General features: G+C 47.6%; 2 protein-coding genes across 2 annotated transcripts in view; one reads left to right on the top strand and one right to left on the bottom strand.

Annotated features, from left to right (window-relative positions):
- LOC106592609 (MYCBP-associated protein) overlaps nt 1–14,370 on the bottom strand; it is a 29,930-nt gene extending 15,560 nt beyond the window's left edge. Inside the window, exons 1-9 of the mRNA XM_045713282.1 lie at nt 14,245–14,370; nt 13,749–13,783; nt 12,351–12,440; nt 11,833–11,995; nt 9,223–9,329; nt 8,326–8,458; nt 8,014–8,129; nt 7,796–7,940; nt 7,020–7,138 (exon numbers count right to left, since the gene is read on the bottom strand). Coding sequence (XP_045569238.1) covers nt 7,020–7,138; nt 7,796–7,940; nt 8,014–8,129; nt 8,326–8,458; nt 9,223–9,329; nt 11,833–11,995; nt 12,351–12,440; nt 13,749–13,783; nt 14,245–14,311 — 975 coding nt within the window. The 5' untranslated portion in view covers nt 14,312–14,370. The remainder of the gene's footprint in view (nt 1–7,019; nt 7,139–7,795; nt 7,941–8,013; nt 8,130–8,325; nt 8,459–9,222; nt 9,330–11,832; nt 11,996–12,350; nt 12,441–13,748; nt 13,784–14,244) is intronic.
- A 2,273-nt stretch (nt 14,371–16,643) lies between these two features.
- On the top strand, nt 16,644–18,658 carry LOC106592601 (GTP-binding protein Rhes). The gene is made up of 2 exons (XM_014183941.2): nt 16,644–17,563; nt 17,949–18,658. The coding sequence occupies exons 1-2, from the start codon at nt 16,909–16,911 to the stop codon at nt 18,485–18,487; spliced, it is 1,194 nt and encodes a 397-aa protein (XP_014039416.2). The 5' UTR covers nt 16,644–16,908; the 3' UTR covers nt 18,488–18,658.
- The last annotated feature ends 1,955 nt before the right edge of the window (nt 18,659–20,613 follow it).

Genomic DNA, 20,613 nt, shown 5'->3' with positions numbered 1-20,613 from the left:
CAATTTCACTCATATCTGCAGTGCATTTCAATTAAAAATTTAACCGTTTCATAATTACAGTACAACTGCATTTTTGGAGATGTGAATTAAATATTTGAATTGTAATTGTGATGTTTCAGCGGAGCGGTGACTGTGTAATTGTGCACTACTTACGCATTCAGGCGGTCTGCAATACTTTGCCACGCTTTTTCTCTTTGCTTTATCACTGTGGCGGTGTTGCCTTTCTTCTTAATTATATATTTTACCTCCTCGTATGCCTCCATGAGGATTTGTGCTTCCGACGGGGAAAAGTACGCGGCTCTAGTTGCCATGGTAAATCAGTTAATCTGTGATCTGTGGCGGGGTCTATTTGAGTGAGCCGTGAGCGCGCACCTATCCAGGATTGGTTTCACCTGGCTTAATGAATCCGTGTCTGCTCATCCTGGCTTGGTCTTTGTGCAACCAATTAAGCCTGGACGCACATGTTTTGGCTTCATTGAGCTCAGCTGAGTCATTTATCCCGGATGTCTTAATTCTACTTTTGTGCAACAGGCCCCTGGACTGTCTCAGTGATAGTGTTATTGTTATGTTCTAGAACAGGACTGTCTCAGTGATATGGTTATTGTTATGTTGTAGAACAGGGCTGTCTCAGTGATAGGGTTATTGTTATGTTGTAGAACAGTAGAACAGGACTGTCTCAGTGATATGGTTATTGTTATGTTGTAGAACAGGACTGTCTCAGTGATAGGGTTATTGTTATGTTGTAGAACAGGACTGTCTCAGGGATAGGGTTATTGTTATGTTGTAGAACAGTAGAACAAGACTGGTCATGTCTTCTGGGGTTCCAATCCACCAGACCTGAACACTGTCACTCTATGTGTTTCAAGACTGGGCATTCAACTGAGACTGCTCTTCTCTGTGTCACGGAGGCTCTCCGCACTGCTAAAGCTAACTCTCTCTCCTCTGCTCTCATCCTTCTAGACCTATCTGCTGCCTTTGATACTGTGAACCATCAGATCCTCCTCTCCACCCTCTCCGAGTTGGGCATCTCCGGCGCGGCCCACGCTTGGATTGCGTCCTACCTGACAGGTCGCTCCTACCAGGTGGCGTGGCGAGAATCTGTCTCCGCACCACGTGCTCTCACCACTGGTGTCCCCCAGGGCTCTGTTCTAGGCCCTCTCCTATTCTCGCTATACACCAAGTCACTTGGCTCTGTCATATCCTCACATGGTCTCTCCTATCATTGCTATGCAGACGACACACAATTAATCTTCTCCTTTCCCCCTTCTGATAACCAGGCGGCGAATCGCATCTCTGCATGTCTGTCAGACATATCCGTGTGGATGACGGATCACCAGCTCAAGCTGAACCTCGGCAAGACGGAGCTGCTCTTCCTCCTGGGGAAGGACTGCCCGTTCCATGATCTCGCCATCACGGTTGACAACTCCCTTGTGTCCTCCTCCCAGAGTGCTAAGAACCTTGGCGTGATCCTGGACAACACCCTGTCGTTCTCCACTAACATCAAGGCGGTGACCCGATCCTGTAGGTTCATGCTCTACAACATTCGTAGAGTACGACCCTGCCTCACACAGGAAGCGGCGCAGGTCCTAATCCAGGCACTTGTCATCTCCCGTCTGGATTACTGCAACTCGCTGTTGGCTGGGCTCCCTGCCTGTGCCATTAAACCCCTACAACTCATCCAGAACGCCGCAGCCCGTCTGGTGTTCAACCTTCCCAAGTTCTCTCACGTCACCCCGCTCCTCCGCTCTCTCCACTGGCTTCCAGTTGAAGCTCGCATCCGCTACAAGACCATGGTGATTGCCTACGGAGCTGTGAAGGGAACGGCACCTCCATACCTTCAGGCTCTGATCAGGCCCTACACCCAAACAAGGGCACTGCGTTCATCCACCACTGGCCTGCTGGCCCCCCTACCTCTGAGGAAGCACAGTTCCCGCTCAGCCCAGTCAAAACTGTTCGCTGCTCTGGCACCCCAATGGTGGAACAAGCTCCCTCACGACGCCAGGACAGCGGAGTCAATCACCACCTTCCGGAGACACCTGAAACCCCACCTCTTTAAGGAATACCTAGGATAGGATAAAGTAATCCTTCTAACCCCCCCTTAAAAGATTTAGATGCACTATTGTAAAGTGGTTGTTCCACTGGATATCATAAGGTGAATGCACCATTTTGTAAGTCGCTCTGGATAAGAGCGTCTGCTAAATGACTTAAATGTAAATGTAAATGTATGTATGGGCAGGCACTGGGTACACGCTTCATTAACCGTACAAGTTGTGTGTGTGTGTGTGTGTGTGTGTGTCATGTTCTGAACGGATCAGGAGTGTACAGGACATCCACATCAGACACACAGTGTGCCTCTCTCTCTGTTAACTTGTACACTGTCATTAAACGTATTCAGGACATCAAGAGTTAGGGCAGCTCACCCTGAGCGGGGAGGGAACAGGGAAGGATGGGGGTTTGTGGAGGAGGTGGAGTGGTTAGAGTAGGCTATTTAGTGGTGTGTAGGAAGGTCTTTGAAGTGGAAATAAATTAACACTGTATTTATAGTGAGGCAAAACTTATTCAGCTAGCAGGATGTAACGGTTTGGTAGTCGTGGTGAAGGAATGAGGCACAGGAAGCAGCGAGCTCAGGGTAGTGGCGTATTTAATTTACACACACACACCAAACAAATACTCCCAAACACAGGGGAGAAAACACACACGGCGTAACACAGCGCCGACACGAACAATGAGCGAGACCCCCAGCCAAGACCCCCAGCCGCTCCATCGAATCAATCGATCACGAACACCGAGCGGCACATACATGCGACCCACGGGAACCTGCGCAGGCGCAGGTTCCAACACTAATGCCCGCTCGATGTCCGCGTCCACCTCCCATACCACCGGCGCCACCAGCCTAGACGCTGGAATGATGGGAGTCGGATCGATGGGCCGGTCCTCCGTGTCATAGAGACGGGACAGCGCGTCGGCTCTAGTGTTCAGGGAACCCGGTCTATAGGAGATAGTGAACCTAAACCGGGCGAAGAACATGGCCCACCTTGCCTGACATGGATTCAGTCTCCTCGCTGCCCGGATGTACTCCAGGTTTCGGTGGTCGGTCCAGATGAGAAAGGGGTGCTTAGCCCCCTCAAGCCAGTGCCGCCACACCCTCAAGGCTTTTACCACCGCTAGCAACTCCCTGTCCCCCACATCATAGTTATGCTCCGCCGAGCTGAGCTTCTTCGAAAAGAAAGCGCAGGGGCGGAGTTTCGATGGCATACCCGAGCGCTGTGATAGCACGGCACCCACCCCAGCCTCGGATGCGTCCACCTCCACTATGAATGCTAGAGACGGGTCCGGGTGCGCCAACACGGGTGCGTCGGTGAACATCGTCTTCAACTTCTTGAAGGCTCCGTCCGCCTCCGTAGACCATCGCAAACGCACCGGCCCCCCCTTCAGCAGTGAGGTAATGGGAGCCGCTACCTGGCCAAAACCCCGGATAAACCTCCGGTAGTAATTGGCAAAGCCTAAGAACCGCTGCACTTCCTTCACCGTGGTTGGAGTCGGCCAATTACGCACGGCCTTAACGCGGTCACACTCCATCACCACCCCCGTGGTGGAAATGCGATAACCCAGAAAGGAAACGGCTCGTTTGGAAAACACACATTTCTCAGCCTTAACGTATAGGTCATGCTCCAGCAGTCTACCAAGCACCTTGCGCACCAGGGACACATGCGCGGAGCGGGTGGCGGAATATGTCAGAATGTCATCGATATAGACAATCACGCCCTGCCCGTGCAGGTCCCTGAGAATCTTGTCAACAAAGGATTGAAAGACGGCTGGAGCATTTTTCAACCCATACGGCATGACAAGGTACTCATAATGGCCCGATGTGGTACTAAAGGCGGTTTTCCACTCGTCTCCCTTCTTGATACGCACCAGGTTATACGTGCTCCTGAGATCCAGTTTTGTGAAGAACTTTGCTCCGTGAAATGATTCCACCGCCGTAGCGATGAGAGGTAGTGGGTAACTAAACCCCACCGTGATAGCGTTTAGACCTCTGTAATCAATGCACGGACGCAGACCTCCCTCCTTTTTCTTCACAAAAAAGAAACTCGAGGAGGCGGGTGAGATGGAGGGCCGAATGTACCCCTGTCCCAGGGATTCCGTGACATATGTCTCCATAGCCGCCACTGTGACAAGGGGTACACGTGACTCTTGGGAAGCGCAGCGTTAACCTGGAGATCTATCGCAAAATCCCCTGTCGATGGGGTGGTAATTTAGTCGCCCTCTTTTTACATAAAGCATTCGCCAAATCGGCGTATTCAGGGGGAATGCGCACGGTGGACACCTGGTCTGGACTCTCCACCGACGTGGCACCTATGGAAACTCCTAGACACCTCCCTGAACACTCCTCTGACCACCCCTGGAGAACCCCCTGTTTCCACAAAATACGGGGATTGTGACCAGCCAGCCAGGGGACCCCCAGCACCACCGGAAACGCAGGCGAATCAATAAGGAAAAACGAATGCGTTCCTTATGATTCCCCTGCGTTACCATGTCCAGTGGCACCGTAGACTCCCTGACTAGCCCTGACCCTAATGGTCGGCTATCTAGGGAGTGCACGGGGAAGGGGGGATCTATCGGCACCCGCGGAATGCCCAGCTTGATGGCAAGTCCACGATCCATAAAGTTCCCAGCTGCGCCTGAATCGACTAGCGCCCTATGCTGGGAAGAGGGACATTTTTTTTAAAACAAAACAGGTAAGAACACGTGACCAACAGGGGGTTCTGGGTGAATCTGGTGCCGACTTACCTGGGGTGACCGAGAAGTGTTCTGCCTGCCCTCTCGACTCCCAGACTGGCTCCTCCAGCACCGGTCGGCCGTGTGTCCTCTCCGACCACAGCTGGTGCAGGAGGAGCCAGCTCCTCCGGCGCCCCTTGGCACGGCCCCCCCTACCTCCATAGGGGTAGGGGCGGGGGTGCACGGAGGTGGAACGGGCAGGACCCTCTCCGAACGCCCGCGGGCAGCCAGCAGATTCTCCAGACGAATGGACATGTCGATGAGCTCGTCCAGGGATAGAGCGGTGTCTCGACAGGCCAGCTCCCTGCGGACGTCCGCCCGGAGACTGCATCGGTAGTGGTCTATGAGGGCCCTGTCGTTCCACCCCGCCCCAGCAGCCAAGGTCCTGAACTCCAACGCGAAGTCCTGAGCGCTCCTCGTCTCCTGCCTGAGGTGGAACAGCCGTTCCTGGATAGTGGTCCCTCGCCGAGTCTGGACCATTCCAGACCGCATTAGCCCACTCCAGAGCTCGGCCCGTCAGGCATGAAACGAGGGCACTCACGCTCTCCTCTCCCGAGGGAGCCGGTCTGACGGTGGCCAGGTACAGCTCGAACTGGAGCAGAAATCCCTGGCATCCAGCCGCCGCCCCATCATACTCCCTCGGGAGCGCCAAACGAAGCGCGCCAGAGCCAGACCTAGTGGGAGGAGGAGGTGGCTGCATCGGAGGAGCCGGAGGTGGAGAGAGGAGACCACTTCTCTCCCATCGGTCCATCCTCTCCATCATCTGGTCCATCGTGGATCCGATGCGGTGGAGGACCGTAGTGTGGTGGAGGACGCGTTCCTCCGTCGAGGGAAGAAGGGTGGCCGCTGCTCCTGCTGATTCCATGCCTTTTTGGGGTGCGGGATTCTGTAACGGTTTGGTAGTCGTGGTGAAGGAATGAGGCACAGGAAGCAGCGAGCACATGGTAGTGGCGTATTTAATTTACACACACACACCAAAAAAATACTCCCAAACACAGGGGAGAAAACACACACGGCGTAACACAGCGCCGACACGAACAATGAGCCGTCAGCAACAAAACAATCCCGCACAACACGGAAGCGGACCAGCCAAAATAAATAGCCCCGCTAATTAACCAAACTAACCACAGGTGCACAAAACCAAAACAAGGGAAAACCAAAAAAGGGAATCAGTGGCAGCTAATAGGCCGGTGACGACGACCGCCGAGCGCCACCCGAGCAGGAGGGGGCGCCACCGTCGGTGGGAATCGTGACACAGGAGTATTGTGGAGTGAGGTAGAGAGTATTGTGGAGTGAGGTATAAAGTATTGTGGAGTGATGTATAGAGTATTGTGGAGTGAGTGAGACAGTATTGTGGAGTGAGGTAGACAGTATTGTGGAGTGAGGTATAACGTATTGTGGAGTGAGATAGACAGTATTGTGGAGTGAGGTATAGAGTATTGTGGAGTGAGGTATAAAGTATTGTGGAGTGAGGTAGACAGCATTGTGGAGTGAGATATAAAGTATTGTGAAGTGAGGTAGAGAGTATTGTGGAGTGAGGTATAAAGTATTGTGGAGTGAGGTAGAGAGTATTGTGGAGTGAGGTATAAAGTATTGTGGAGTGAGGTATAGAGTATTGTGGAGTGAGGTAGACAGTATTGTGGAGTGAGGTATAAAGTATTGTGGAGTGAGGTGGAGAGTATTGTGGAGTGAGGTAGACAGTATTGTGGAGTGAGGTATAAAGTATTGTGGAGTGAGGTACAAAGTAATGTGGAGTGAGGTATAAAGTATTGTGGAGTGAGGTAGAGAGTATTGTGGAGTGGAGGGAGACAGTATTGGAGTGAGGTAGACAGTATTGTGGAGTGAGGTTTAGAGTATTGTGGAGTGAGGTAGAAAGTATTGTGGAGTGAGGTAAATAGTATTGTGGAGTGAATTAAAGAGTATTGCCAAGATGAGGTATAGAGTATTGTGGAGTGAGGTAGACAGTATTGTGGAGTGAGGTAAACAGTATTATGGAGTGAGGTAGAGTGTATTTAATGTTTTAGGGTTGTCGTAGCGTAGTGATGTCAAAGTTATGTGGTAGATGTGTGTGTCCATGTCCCCAGGCAAACCTTAATCATTACCTTAACCATTCAGAATGAATGACTCAACTTAACCGTACAAAAATCAGTTCATCTCCCTGTGGAGAAACTTGGAATGCTGTGCGTCTGTGTGTCGTGAGGTGCCATGCCGTGCGTGTGTTGTGTGTGTGTGAGTCTTACAGGATGGTTGAAGTCCAGGTCTTTGAGAACATCTCTGAGCTCATGTCGTCGGTGCTGCAGATAGAGACTCTGGTCCCAGGTCCTGCTAGGTGAACCACAGGTCTCTGGGAGAACATTACCTACAACACACAATGAGGGGTTCTTTATTTTAGAAACTGTCTGTGTGTGTGCGTTCATTCGTATGTGTGTGTGTGTGTGTGTGTCTGTTTTTGATTTGTGTTCATTCGTGTGGGTGTGCATGAGTGCATTCATTCATATGTGTGCGTGTGTGTGTGTGTATCTGCATTCATTCTGTGTGTGTTTACCTGACTCCATGCAGATGCTGTGTGGCTGTGAGATGTGTGTATGTGTTTACCTGACTCCATGCGGATGCTGTGTGGCTGTGAGATGTGTGTATGTGTTTACCTGACTCCATGCGGATGCTGTGTGGCTGTGAGATGTGTGTATGTGTTTACCTGACTCCATGCGGATGCTGTGTGGCTGTGAGATGTGTGTGTGTATCTGCATTCATTCTGTGTGTGTTTACCTGACTCCATGTGGATGCTGTGTGGCTGTGAGATGTGTGTATGTGTTTACCTGACTCCATGCGGATGCTGTGCGGCTGTGAGATGTGTGTATGTGTTTACCTGACTCCATGTGGATGCTGTGTGGCTGTGAGATGTGTGTATGTGTTTACCTGACTCCATGCGGATGCTGTGTGGCTGTGAGATGTGTGTATGTGTTTACCTGACTCCATGTGGATGCTGTGTGGCTGTGAGATGTGTGTATGTGTTTACCTGACTCCATGCGGATGCTGTGTGGCTGTGCGATGTGTGTGACAGGTTCCTGCTGTCCTCTCTGTGTCTGGGTGGCTGAGATACCACTCAGCTCATCACCAAACCTCTGAGGGAGGCTCCAGAACTCACTGCCTACACGGTAACCCTGGCAACACACACACAGGTTAGTTCTAAATGGCTAGAGTAGCAATAGACACCCCCCTCCAGGTGACTCCTACCTGTCCAGAATGTATGGCTGGCAGGCCTCGGGTGATCAGTTCTCTCTGCTCCTGAGTCTCTCTGAAACGGTTGGACTGGTTCATCAACAGCCTCTCTACTGGCTTCTGGAGCAAGTCGAGAGAGAGAGAGAGAGAGAGAGAGAGAGAGAGAGAGAGAGAGAGAGAGAGAGAGAGAGAGAAGAGAAAAGAGAAGAGAAAAGAGAAGAGAAAGAGAAAAGAGAGAGAGGGAGATGGGAGAAAAGAGAAAGAGAGAGATAATGCTGATGGTAGTTGTAGTCCTTTATGTGGTAGTTGTAGTTCTGTTAGACCTACTGGAGATAAGGTCCTGCTGGTGTCGTCTCTGGGTCATATGTGTGTGCCAGTGCTGCAGGGCGTGGCTCTGGATGTCTCTCTGACCCCTGAGGACTGGAGGGGGTCTCTCTGCACCCCTCTGACCCCCCAACACCTGGGAGACGGCTCTCGGAGAGAGAGATACGGGGGAGGGAAAGGTTAACAATATTTCAAGTTAAGAGTCAGAACCCATCAGAGAGAAAGAGAGATAGAGAGAGAAACATTGTCATTGTAACATTGATTGAAGAGCATTATTTATTTTATTTTTATTTTATTTATTTCACCTTTATTTAACCAGGTAGGCAAGTTGAGAACAAGTTCTCATTTACAATTGCGACCTGGCCAAGATAAAGCAAAGCAGTTCGACAACATACAAAAACACAGAGTTACACATGGAGTAAAACAACATACAATCAATGATGCAGTAGAATAAAAAAAAATAATAAAAAAAAAAATAAGACTATATACAATGTGAGCAAATGATGTGAGATAAGGGAGGTAAAGGCAAAAAAATGCCATGGTAGCAAAGTAAATAAAGTATAGCAAGAAAAACACTGGAATGGTAGATTTGTAGTTTGAAGAAAGTTCAAAGATAAAATATAAATAATATGGTGCAAAGGAGCAAAATAAATAAAATAAATAAATACAGTAGGGGAAGAGGTAGTAGTTTGGGCTAAATTATAGATGGGCTATGTACAGGTGCAGTGATCTGTGAGCTGCTCTGACAGCTGGTGCTTAAAGCTAGTGAGGGAGATAAGTGTTTCCAGTTTCAGAGATTTTTGTAGTTCGTTCCAGTCATTGGCAGCAGAGAACAGAGAATTATAACCAAAACCATTATTTTTGTTAGAAGGGATTTTCAACCATGGTATCTTCTCTCACCTCAGTCTCTCCCCTGGCCTGCATCTCTGTCCTGAAGTCCTCCAGACTACCCAGAATGCTGTGGGGGAGGACCATCCCCTGGGCGTCGAAGCGAGGTCCCCCCGGTCCTGACAAAACCACACCGCAACATCACGTCAACATCACCTCTCCATTAACTACACAAAACACGATTCAAATTCAAATTGTAAATAGTTGATTCATCCCACGGGGGGCCATTACGTAGGCAGGAGAGTAGAAATACAACATAGAAGAGCACCAGTGGAGGCTGGTGAGGGGAGGACGGCTCATAATAATGGCTGGAATGGAGTGAATGGAACCGTATCAACCACATCTTTTATGTGTTTGATACCATTCTAGTGACTCCCTTCCAGCCATTATTATGAGCCGTCCTCCCCTCACCAGCCTCCACTGAAGAGCACACAACATAACGACAGACAGCACCACTAGTTCTACACAGCATGAGGATGAATGATAACATTCTAGGTTACTAAATAACTGTCAAAACAGATGAACTGCACATGAACAAGAATATAAAGGTGAAGTGGATTTTCGACATTCATTTCTGAGCCCCTTTCCTTGTTTGTCTTCACCAGTGGTTCCCAACCGTTTCATAGTCCCGTACCCCTTCAAACACTCAACCTCCAGCTGCGTACCCCCTCTAGCACCAGGGTCAGCGCACTCGCAAATGTTGTTTTTTTGCCATCATTGTAAGCCTGCCACACACACACACTATACGATACATTTATTAAACATAAGAATGAGTGTGAGTTTTTGTCACAACCCGGCTCGTGGGAAGTGACAAAGAGCTCTTATAGGACCAGGGCACAAATAATAATATAATAATAATCAATAATTTTGCTCTTTATTTAGCCATCTTACATATAAAACTAACCACAGGTTAATGAGAAGGGTGTGCTTGAAAGGATGCACATAACTCTGCAATGTTGGGTTGTATTGGAGAGTCTCAGTCTTAAATCATTTTCCACACACAGTCTGTGCCTGTATTTAGTTTTCATGCTAGTGAGGGCCGAGAATCCACTCTCACATAGGTACGTGGTTGCAAAGGGCATCAGTGTCTTAACAGCACGATTTGCCAAGACAGGATACTCTGAGCGCAGCCCAATCCAGAAATCTGGCAGTGGCTTCTGATTCAATTCAATTTTCACAGAACCGCTTGTTGCAATTTCGATGAGGCTCTCTTGTTCAGATATCGGTAAGTGGACTGGATGCAGGGCATGAAAGGGATAACGAATCCAGTTGTTTGTGTCATCCGTTTCAGGAAAGTACCTGTGTAATTGCACACCCAAATCACTCAGGTGCTTAGCTATATCACATTTGACATTGTCTGTAAGCTTGAGTTCATTTGCACACAAAAAAATCATACAATGATGGAAAGACCTGAATTGTCCTTGTTATTGCAGACAGAGAAGAACACCAACTTCTTAATCATAGCCTCAATTTTGTCCTGTACATTGAACATAGTTGCGAAGAGTTCCTGTAATCCTAGATTCAGATCATTCAGGCGAGAAAAAACATCACCCAGATAGGCCAGTCGTGTGAGAAACTCATCATCACGCAAGCGGTCAGACAAGTGAAAATTATGGTCAGTAATAAAAACTTTAAGCTCATCTCTCAATTCAAAAAAACGTGTCAATACTTTGCCCCTTGATAACCAGCGCACTTCTGTATGTTGTAAAAGCGTTACATGGTCGCTGCCCATATCATTGCATAGTGCAGAAAATAAACGAGAGTTCAGCGGCCTTGTTTTAACAAAGTTAACCATTTTCACTGTAGTGTCCAAAATGTCTTTCAAGTTGTCAGGCATTCCCTTGGCAGCAAGAGCCTCTCGGTGGAAACTGCAGTTTACCCAAGTGGCGTCGGGAGCAACTGCTTGCACGCACGTTACCACTCCACTATGCCATCAGTACAGATACCAACATGAGCAGCAGCTACGTTTGCCTACATACTGACCGTTAGTGGAATTCCCGCGAGAGAGTAACGGTTAATGTGATTGGATGTTAATTATTTGACTAGGCTACCAACATTGTGTTGTTATTTCGCCGAACACTAGATGGTTACATTTTTTTTTGGCAGTGTAACGAGGCTACTCAGGCGAGAAAAAAACCTCACCCAAATGTATAGCCCCGACGGCATTGCACGTACACCAGTTAGGGAATACCTGGATGTCTACACCGCTGGTCACAGAAACCTGGTCCTGGATACCTACACCGCTGGTCACAGAAACCTGGTCCTGGATGGCTACACCGCTGGTCACTGAAACCTGGTCCTGGATGTCTACACCGCTGGTCACAGAAACCTGGTCCTGGATACCTACACCACTGGTCACAGAAACCTGGTCCTGGATGGCTACAGTGTGTTGCAGGCTTTTGCACCAGCCCAGCTCTAAAACACACCTGATTGAACTAATCACGGACTTGAGAATCCCACACACCTGATTGAACTAATCACAGACTCTAGAATCCCACACACCCCGGTAACTCTCTAGGACCAGGATTGGTGACCACTGTATTGTGTTGAGTGACCACAACCGTGATACACCCCACCTGTACTCCACACCTCCGGACAGAAGGGGCAGTGTAGCCAGCTCACCTGTGTAGTCCAGTGGCTGTGTGGTGGTGTCCTGGGCCAGGGGGCGGGCCACCGCTACCCTCACCCCCTTTCTGATGTCATCAGGTGGGCGGGTCTTACGCACCAGCACTCGGGTCACTGCTGCAGGCTTCTGGGGTTCTTTAGGGGGCTGGGGCACCCGCAACTATGGACGTACACACACACACACACACACACACACACACACACACACACACAATGGTGGCAGGTAGCCAAGCGATTACAGCGCTGGGACAGTCACTATAAAGTTGCTACTTCGAACCCCGAGCCGGCAAGGTGGAAAAATCGGCCCAGTTAATCTCCAACATTAACTGCTCCCCCGTCGCTGATGACGTGGACGTCATGTATGCATACACACACGTTACGTACACACACACACACACACACACACACACACACACACACACACACACACACACACACACATATACACATTATGTACACACACATTATGTACACACACACACACACACACATTATGTACAGATGCACACACACACCTTCTCCAGGTCCTCAGGTCTGATGGCCAGGGCCTGGATGTCCTCTCCTTTAAGAGTGGGGCTCTGAGGCTGCTCTTCACTCAGACACGACTAGAAATCCTCTGACACTTTCAGACGTTTCTTCTCTGGAAATGAGAGGACAGGATGAGGAGAGGAGAGAACCAACTGTTTCATTGCAAGCACATGGGGCCAACATGGCACCTGTTCAAATTCGGAATAATAAACCAAGCTTCCCCATTTCTGAATGTATTTGTTTTGGCTTGCACTCATATGGGGAAAACCAAGTTTCCAGTGATGACACATACAGCCAACTACTGAACCAACAGCATCAGACTTAACAAACACTAACTCATAGACCAGGCTACATCTGAACTACTGAACCAACAGCATCAGGCTTAACAAACACTAGCTCATAGACCAGGCTACATCTGAACTACTGAACCAACAGCATCAGACTTAACAAACACTAGCTCATAGACCAGGCTACATCTGAACTACTGAACCAACAGCATCAGACTTAACAAACACTAGCTCATAGACCAGGCTACATCTGAACTACTGACCCAACAGCATCAGACTTAACAAACACTACCTCATAGACCAGGCTACATCTGAACTACTGACCCAACAGCATCAGACTTAACAAACACTACCTCATAGACCAGGCTACATCTGAACTACTGAACCAACAGCATCAGACTTAACAAACACTACCTCATAGACCAGGCTACATCTGAACTACTGAACCAACAGCATCAGACTTAACAAACACTACCTCATAGACCAGGCTACATCTGAACTACTGAACCAACAGCATCAGACTTAACAAACACTAACTCATAGACCAGGCTACATCTGAAATTAAGACCATTATTTGCTGTTAGCAACGCTATTGTTACATCACATCACTCACCTCCTGACCATGAGAGAAAGAGTGGAGCAGAATATCCATACACACACACACACACACACACACACACACACACACACACACACACACACACATAGTTACGCAATTCTGTCCGTCCTCAGCGCTCCAACTGCAACAGAGTCTGTCCCTGGTTACCATGACCACCATACAACCCACCGCTTATCTTTTTAGTCTGACCCTGGTTACCATGACCACCACACAATCCACCGCTCATCTTTTGAGTCTGCCCCTGGTTACCATGACCACAACTTTTGCTTCTCTACCTTTTGCTTTCTATCCTTTTCTTCTACCCCCCCCCCCTCCCTGCCACCTGTTCTGAGGCTCGGTGCATTCTGTGTGGTTTTCAGAGGAGGGTAGCACCTTGCGGAGAGTGAGAGAAGGCCACAGAAGGGATAAAAGAAAAACTGCAGGAGTCTCATCCTTCATAGTGGGTGACCTTGGTACACAATGGAAGGCAACGGGGATACTGAGGCTCCACATGCACTCTCTTTGTGACTGTATCCTGTTAATGTACATACACACACACAAGCATCAACACAAAAACAATCACACACACAGATAAACATACACACACAACAGCGTTCACACAAAAATAAACACACACACAGATAAACACAAACACAACGACAGAGCCCCACGTAAACAAATACACGCCTATGCCTCGAGAATGTATTTTACAGAGTAAAGACAGGAAATTAGATTGGAGGTCTTGTTCCTTATTTCTCTTCTTTCTCTCTCTTTTTTATTTTAATTTTATTTCAGTTGACTGAGAACAAATTCTCGTTTACATGATTCATGACTATCTATCCCCCCCCACAAACACACGTATGGACTAACGTTAACGAACAGACAGAGGAACGGGAGGGGTCAGGAGGATAATGTTAAGTGTGTGTGTGTGTGTGTGTGTGTTTAGTTAGCTAGCAATAGTATTACAGCTATGTTAGCTAGCTATATTCTACATACCTGGCGGGGTCCGAGGTCTCGCCTCCTTTTTGGGAGTTTTGCCAGTGGATTTGCCTAGACTTGCCATTTCAATGCTTAGGCTAGCCTCTATGGGCTAGGTGGGACGCTTGCGTAACAGCCACTGGCAGCCTGTGGCGCGATTTTCAAAACCTTAAAAATCCTATTACTTCAATTTCTCAAACATATGACTATTTTACAGCTATTTAAAGACAAGACTCTCGTTAATCTAACCACACTGTCCGATTTCAAAAAGGCTTTACAACGAAAGCAAAACATTAGATTATGTCAGCAGAGTACCAAGCCAGAAATAATCAGACACCCATTTTTCAAGCCAGCATATAATGTCACCAAAACCCAGAAGACAGCTAAATGCAGCACTCACCTTTGATGATCTTCATCAGATGACAACCCTAGGACATTATGTTATACAATACATGCATGTTTTGTTCAATCAAGTTCATATTTATATCAAAAACCAGCTTTTTACATTAGCATGTGACGTTCAGAACTAGCATACCCCTAAATTACTCACGATAAACGTTCACAAAAAGCATAACAATTATTTTAAGAATTATAGATACAGACCTCCTCTATGCACTCGATATGTCCGATTTTAAAATAGCTTTTTGGTGAAAGCACATTTTGCAATATTCTAAGTACATAGCCCAGGCATCACGGGCTCGCTATTTAGACACCCGGCAAGTTTAGCACTCACCATAATCATATTTACTATTATAAAAGTTTGATTACCTTTTGTTGTCTTCGTCAGAATGCACTCCCAGGACTGCTACTTCAATAACAAATGTTGGTTTGGTCCAAAATAATCCATCGTTATATCCGAATAGCGGCGTTTTGTTCGTGCGTTCCAGACACTATCCGAAATGGTAAAGAAGTGTCGCGCGCATGGCGCAATTCGTGACAATAAAATTCTAAATATTCCATTACCGTACTTCGAAGCATGTCAACCGCTGTTTAAAATCAATTTTTACGCCATTTTTCTCGTAGAAAAGCGATAATATTCCGACAGGGAATCTCCTTTTCGGCAAACAGAGGAAAAAATCCCAAAGGCGGGGGCGGTCGGGTCACGCGCATAAACCCAGTGTCGGACACTTGAGAAAGGCGATAATGTGTTTCAGCCTGGGGCTGGAATGACGACATTCTGTTTTTTCCCGGGCTCTGAGCGCCTATGGACGACGTAGGAAGTGTCACGTTAGAGCAGAGATCCTTAGTAAATGATAGAGATGGAAAAGAGGTTCAAGAAATGGTCAGACAGGCCACTTCCTGTAAAGGAATCTCTCAGGTTTTGACCTGCCATTTGAGTTCTGTTATACTCACAGACACCATTCAAACAGTTTTAGAAAATTTAGGGTGTTTTCTATCCATATGTAATAAGTATATGCATATTCTAGTTACTGGGTAGGAGTGGTAACCAGATTAAATCGGGTATGTTTTTTATCCAGCCGTGTCAATACTGCCCCCTAGCCCTAACAGGCTAGCTAAGGTAACGTTAGTTAGTTGTAGCCTAGCTAGTTAGTTGTAGCCTAGCTAGTTAGTCAACTCGGCAGCTGAGTGAGTCGTTTTAGCTAAAGTTAATTGGTGTCACGCAGGGAGACAAGAAAGTTACAATTGTCCCTAAACAGTGACATTTATAAAATGTATACAAAAGCAACTTCGTCGTTGAGTAAACTTTTGATAGCAAGCATCTAGCCTTGTCATTCATGTCTCTTTCTCCCCGCTGCCTCGCTGTACCCATGGCAACGGACGCTTGGTTGCTCTTAAAGGGATGCTCACTTTCTGTCGGACAACAGTCAAATCCAACAGCGCCGAATAAGAATTTCCCTCGAAGAAAATTAATCAAGCCTAATTCTAGGCAGTCGGCAGCACAAAGTAACACATACTATTTGTATAAAATTGCAACTATGGCACTTTGGTGATGCTCGTATATATATATATATGTGTTGACGGTGCTCTCATGCTTTGTTCCTCAATACATTAGGCCTTTATTTGTTGGACTATTTCATCACAAAATGTAATGAAAAGTAAAGAAAATGACATTGATCTGGCCAATAATGAATAGCCTTATAAGGCTTATTTTTGCTCATACAAAAAGGCTAAGGGCCAGATGTGTCACCGTGTGCCAGCAGTAGGTAAACAAATACATATGGCTTATTTGTATGTTGATATTGAATTAAAAACACCAGATCATCACAATCTCCCATAGCCTCAATTTATCCAACCACCACAACGTACGCAAAAAAACCAAAATGCCTGTCTTGGCCGTGCACCTTGAAGTAGAACTGGGCCTGGCCACTTCCATTGTTCCAGAATCAGCGAACATTCCGTGTTCTCCCGGAGAACATAACAATCTCTCTGCTTCTGTCAATCTGCAGTTCTGGCAACTAGCTGTAGGGAGAGACGAGCAGATGACCCGTGCCGTGTGACGCGGACGAGCTAGGCGCATGCATGTGTATAAAAACAACACCAAAAGACATCTGTTTCTGTACCACCCAGACTAGACGTGCGCAAACCCACAGGTGTCACGAGGACCACATGTAGTGTCCAAACCTCACAGGTTGGAATATTACAGGATCCACCCAGGCATCCACACTGCCCTACAGGCTATCATAGGCTACATTTCACATGCCACTTAAGTGAGACAACATTATGGAGGTAAAAGGTAACTCCTCCACTAGCCCACCGACCACCACAACCAACATGCCCGTCGCCCATCAGCGGGCTGAACCTTCTCAGTTCCCCGGGACCAGAGCCCTGAGCCCCGGCTCCTCCAAGGTCCTGCTGGCATACAAAAACGCAACCCAGCACCTGAACTCACCGGGGCTCAAAGCCAGCATGGGTTTCCTTAAAATGGCCACGTCTCAGTGGAAGCACCAGGAAAAGAAGGGGAGGGTGGTGCGGTCCCCAAGCACAGCTAGCTGGCTTCCACCTCCCTCCGATGGGCACTCTTGCAAGAGGTCGCCACTGGACCAGCTATCTACTCTGGTTCTCCAGGGGCAGATCCGGCTCCGTCAGCTCGGCGAGGACGACCCAAGGCTCGCCCAGGACTCTCGGCAGGACCCGCTGAGCTCCACCAAGCCACAGAACTGCAGGCGCATCGTGGTTCTGGGTGCGCCCCGGGTGGGCAAGACTTCAATCCTGCGACGGTACCTCTGGGACGGCTTCGCGGAGGAGTACCAGCCCACCTCCGAGGATTTCCTCCGGAAAATGTTCCACATCCGCGGGGAGACGTATCAGATCGACGTACTGGACGCCTCTGGAGAGAGGAGCTTCCCGGCGAAACGCAGGCTCTCCATACTAACCGGTGCGTAATGGGAATGTAGGCTATAACGGGAGTCCTTATCATGGTCTCTATGTTGGAGGGTGCTGGAGGTGCCTCAATAGTTTTTGTTATCGCAGTGTTAAAGATGTAAATGCATGCAAATGAATAAGTGTCTCTTTGTGGTGTGTGTATAAGTCCAAGTAGACATGCTTGCTTTTTAAACGATTGAGAGATAATATAAATATGTGTATATTGACGTATACATTATGGATAGAATAGCATATAGAATAGAATAAAACATAATATAATATTTATCCCAGAAGGAACTTCAGTTCATATTGCTAATGAGAATATGACAATGTCGGCTAATGAAAATATAGGCTATAATAGGCTATAATATTTCGGTCTCCTCCTGTGTTCTGTATAGGTGACATATTCCTTCTGGTCTTCACCCTGGACGACAGGAGCTCTTTCGAGGAGGTGTGTGCCCTGCGCACTGAGATCCTCGCGGCCAAGACCAAGCTCCTCAAGCCCACCAGGCTGGGCCAGAGCGCAGGGGTCCCCACGGTAGTCTGCGCTAACAAGGTGGACCTGTCCCCAGCGGAGAGAGAACTTTCCCGGGCAGAGGTGCTCCGAGCCCTCGGTGAGGACTGCGCCTACTTCGAGACCTCTGCCAAAGACCGTACTAATCTAGAGGAGGTATTCGAGGCTCTGGCTAAACGGGGCGGGTTGCCAACTGAAACTAGTCCGTCGCAGCACCGTAAAGTCTCGATTCGGTCGTATCAGGCGCTGAAGGAGGGCAGCGTGGCCGGGAGAGGGAGCCAGGCGCCTGGTTGTAAGGCTCCGTGTGGGGCGCTGTATCCACTCGCACGACGGCCGAGTTTCAGTAGTGATCTCCGTCAAGTCCTCGGCCCCAACTCCGCACGGAAGCCGGGCAAGCCGCTGGAGAAATGTCAGATTCAGTGAAGGAGCCAAAGACAGACAGGACTGGTTTATAAGGGTGTGTGGAGCGAGGAAAAACAATCATGTTTGATTTCCACAAATGCGTTCTGCTAAATGTAGATATGACTGTGAATAGTATCTGCACCAGGGACTTGAACACTACTAATAGCCTACTAAATGTGCAGAAGTTGTGCAATTGTGTGTCTCAATCTAATGTGAAATATATTTTTTTGAAATGAATAAAAAGCATTTTTGATCATGTATTATAGTGTGCGTCTCCTTTAGGGGCGGAAGAGGAGAGAGCGGGAGTAAGAGGACATTGAGTCAGGGACTTGACTTCATTGACTTTATTGCATAACACATTTCATGAGTCCTACAGACAGAAATAGAGAGCGAGAGAAAGAGAGAGAGAGGGAATGGTGGAGAAAGAGAGTGAAAGTGTGTGTGCTTGTGTGTGTGAGTGCGTCAGACAGAAAGGCAGAGCAGTATTGACTGCAGCAGAGTCGTGATCAACCAGAGGGTTGTACTGTACTAACTAGCCTACACAGCTCACTGTCTGCAGTAGACTCTTTACATTCTGTCTATGAGTCAGATTTTTCACACACACATACATCTGTAACTCTATACTATAGGCCCTATTCTATATATACAGCATGATGATGATGGTGAGGATGGTGATGATGATGGTGGTAATGATGATGATGATGATGATGGTGATGATGATGATGACGGTAATGATGATGATGGTGATGATGATGACGAAGGTGACGATGAAGTTGTTGATGATGATGAATAGGCGTAATGACACTGACAAAAGAGTCATAGGATATTTTTTCAACCACAATCAGTGCACCGTTGTTCCATGAATGAGGGTGTGTGTGTGTGTCCTTTGTGAGAGTGTGTGTGTTCTTGCAGGGCCGGTGAAAGCCTTTCAACACAACAGAGGCTGCTGGGAGTTTCTGAGTTTCCATAAAACAACAGCTACTTGTTTTTTAGATTTCCACTCGTATAATCTCAGCCTGGATATTTCCCTTTACCTGTGTGTGTGTGTGTGTGTGTGTGTGTGTGTGTGTGTGTGTGTGTGTGTGTGTGTGTGTGTGTGTGTGTGTGTGTGTGTACGTGTGCGAATATGTGTGTGTGTGTCCAAACTAGGTGTTATTATGGCTATTGTGTAGCGTAAATGGGATTCTTTATCCCCTAGTACAAACATTATAACCTCTGTTCTCATAACCTGTGTGAGTCCTCTGGCTGTTCCACATGCTTAAAGGGCCAACCTGGGATTTGAAAAACCGATGGGTCTGGAGCAATGTAACCACTTTACAAAGCTATGGATGCAAGGATTTACCATCCATGAGATAGTTATAACCATAGAATTATGAATTATAATTAATTCGAATTGGAACCGGGAAGGCAAAGTTTTCCCATTTTGAACCATTTCATGTGTCTGAAGGTTGAACTCCACCTTCCAGGAAGGCCCAGAGAGCAAATCAAGTGCACCCATAGGCACGTGTCTGAACAGCTTTCTCGAGCCATAGACTGTAAAAAAATAAGCCTCGAATGAACAGTAAAGTGGGTACTGTGAAATAGCAAAACTTTTAAAACCATCACTAGAGAGATACCCAAGGAATACAGCAAATAGTTGCTGTTTTTATGAGTAAGTTAATGTTTAAGTTGTTATTCAGCACTGTCACTTTGTTCAACACTTTTATAAAACAAAATGTGCATTCTCCGGTCTGTCCACTCAACCAGCACTGCAGCTGCAGTGAATGACAATAGCAAAGTATTCTGATAATCTTGCGTTATTAGCGGCTTGAGACTTTTTTAATATCAAGGAATATTTCACTTTCTCTGGTCATAGGAGTAACAACATGAATTGGTGCATGAAATAATGCAGTGGGACTTGAATTCCGTCATCAGCTGGAAGAATATGTCCCCTTTTCAGAGTGGAGGGAGGGAGAGCGGGAGGGACAGACGCTGCTCTCACTCCCCTAACGCTTCGAACACACCGACTGTGTCATTGTGTTTTGGTACACCAGAAGTGCATTCATTTCCTATGGAACGCTGCGTTTGCCTCGCAGCATTGCGTTCCAGAGGCAGTGGCAATGCGTTCTGTGTGGTGCACACGTTGGATTTATCGAACATATGCGTCA

The sequence above is a fragment of the Salmo salar genome, chromosome ssa02 (genome assembly GCF_905237065.1).
Source record: "Salmo salar chromosome ssa02, Ssal_v3.1, whole genome shotgun sequence".
In the NCBI taxonomy this organism is placed as follows: Eukaryota; Metazoa; Chordata; class Actinopteri; order Salmoniformes; family Salmonidae; genus Salmo; species Salmo salar.
The sequence above is the reverse complement of the archived record's forward strand: the minus strand, read 5'-3'. Positions and strand labels throughout refer to the sequence as shown.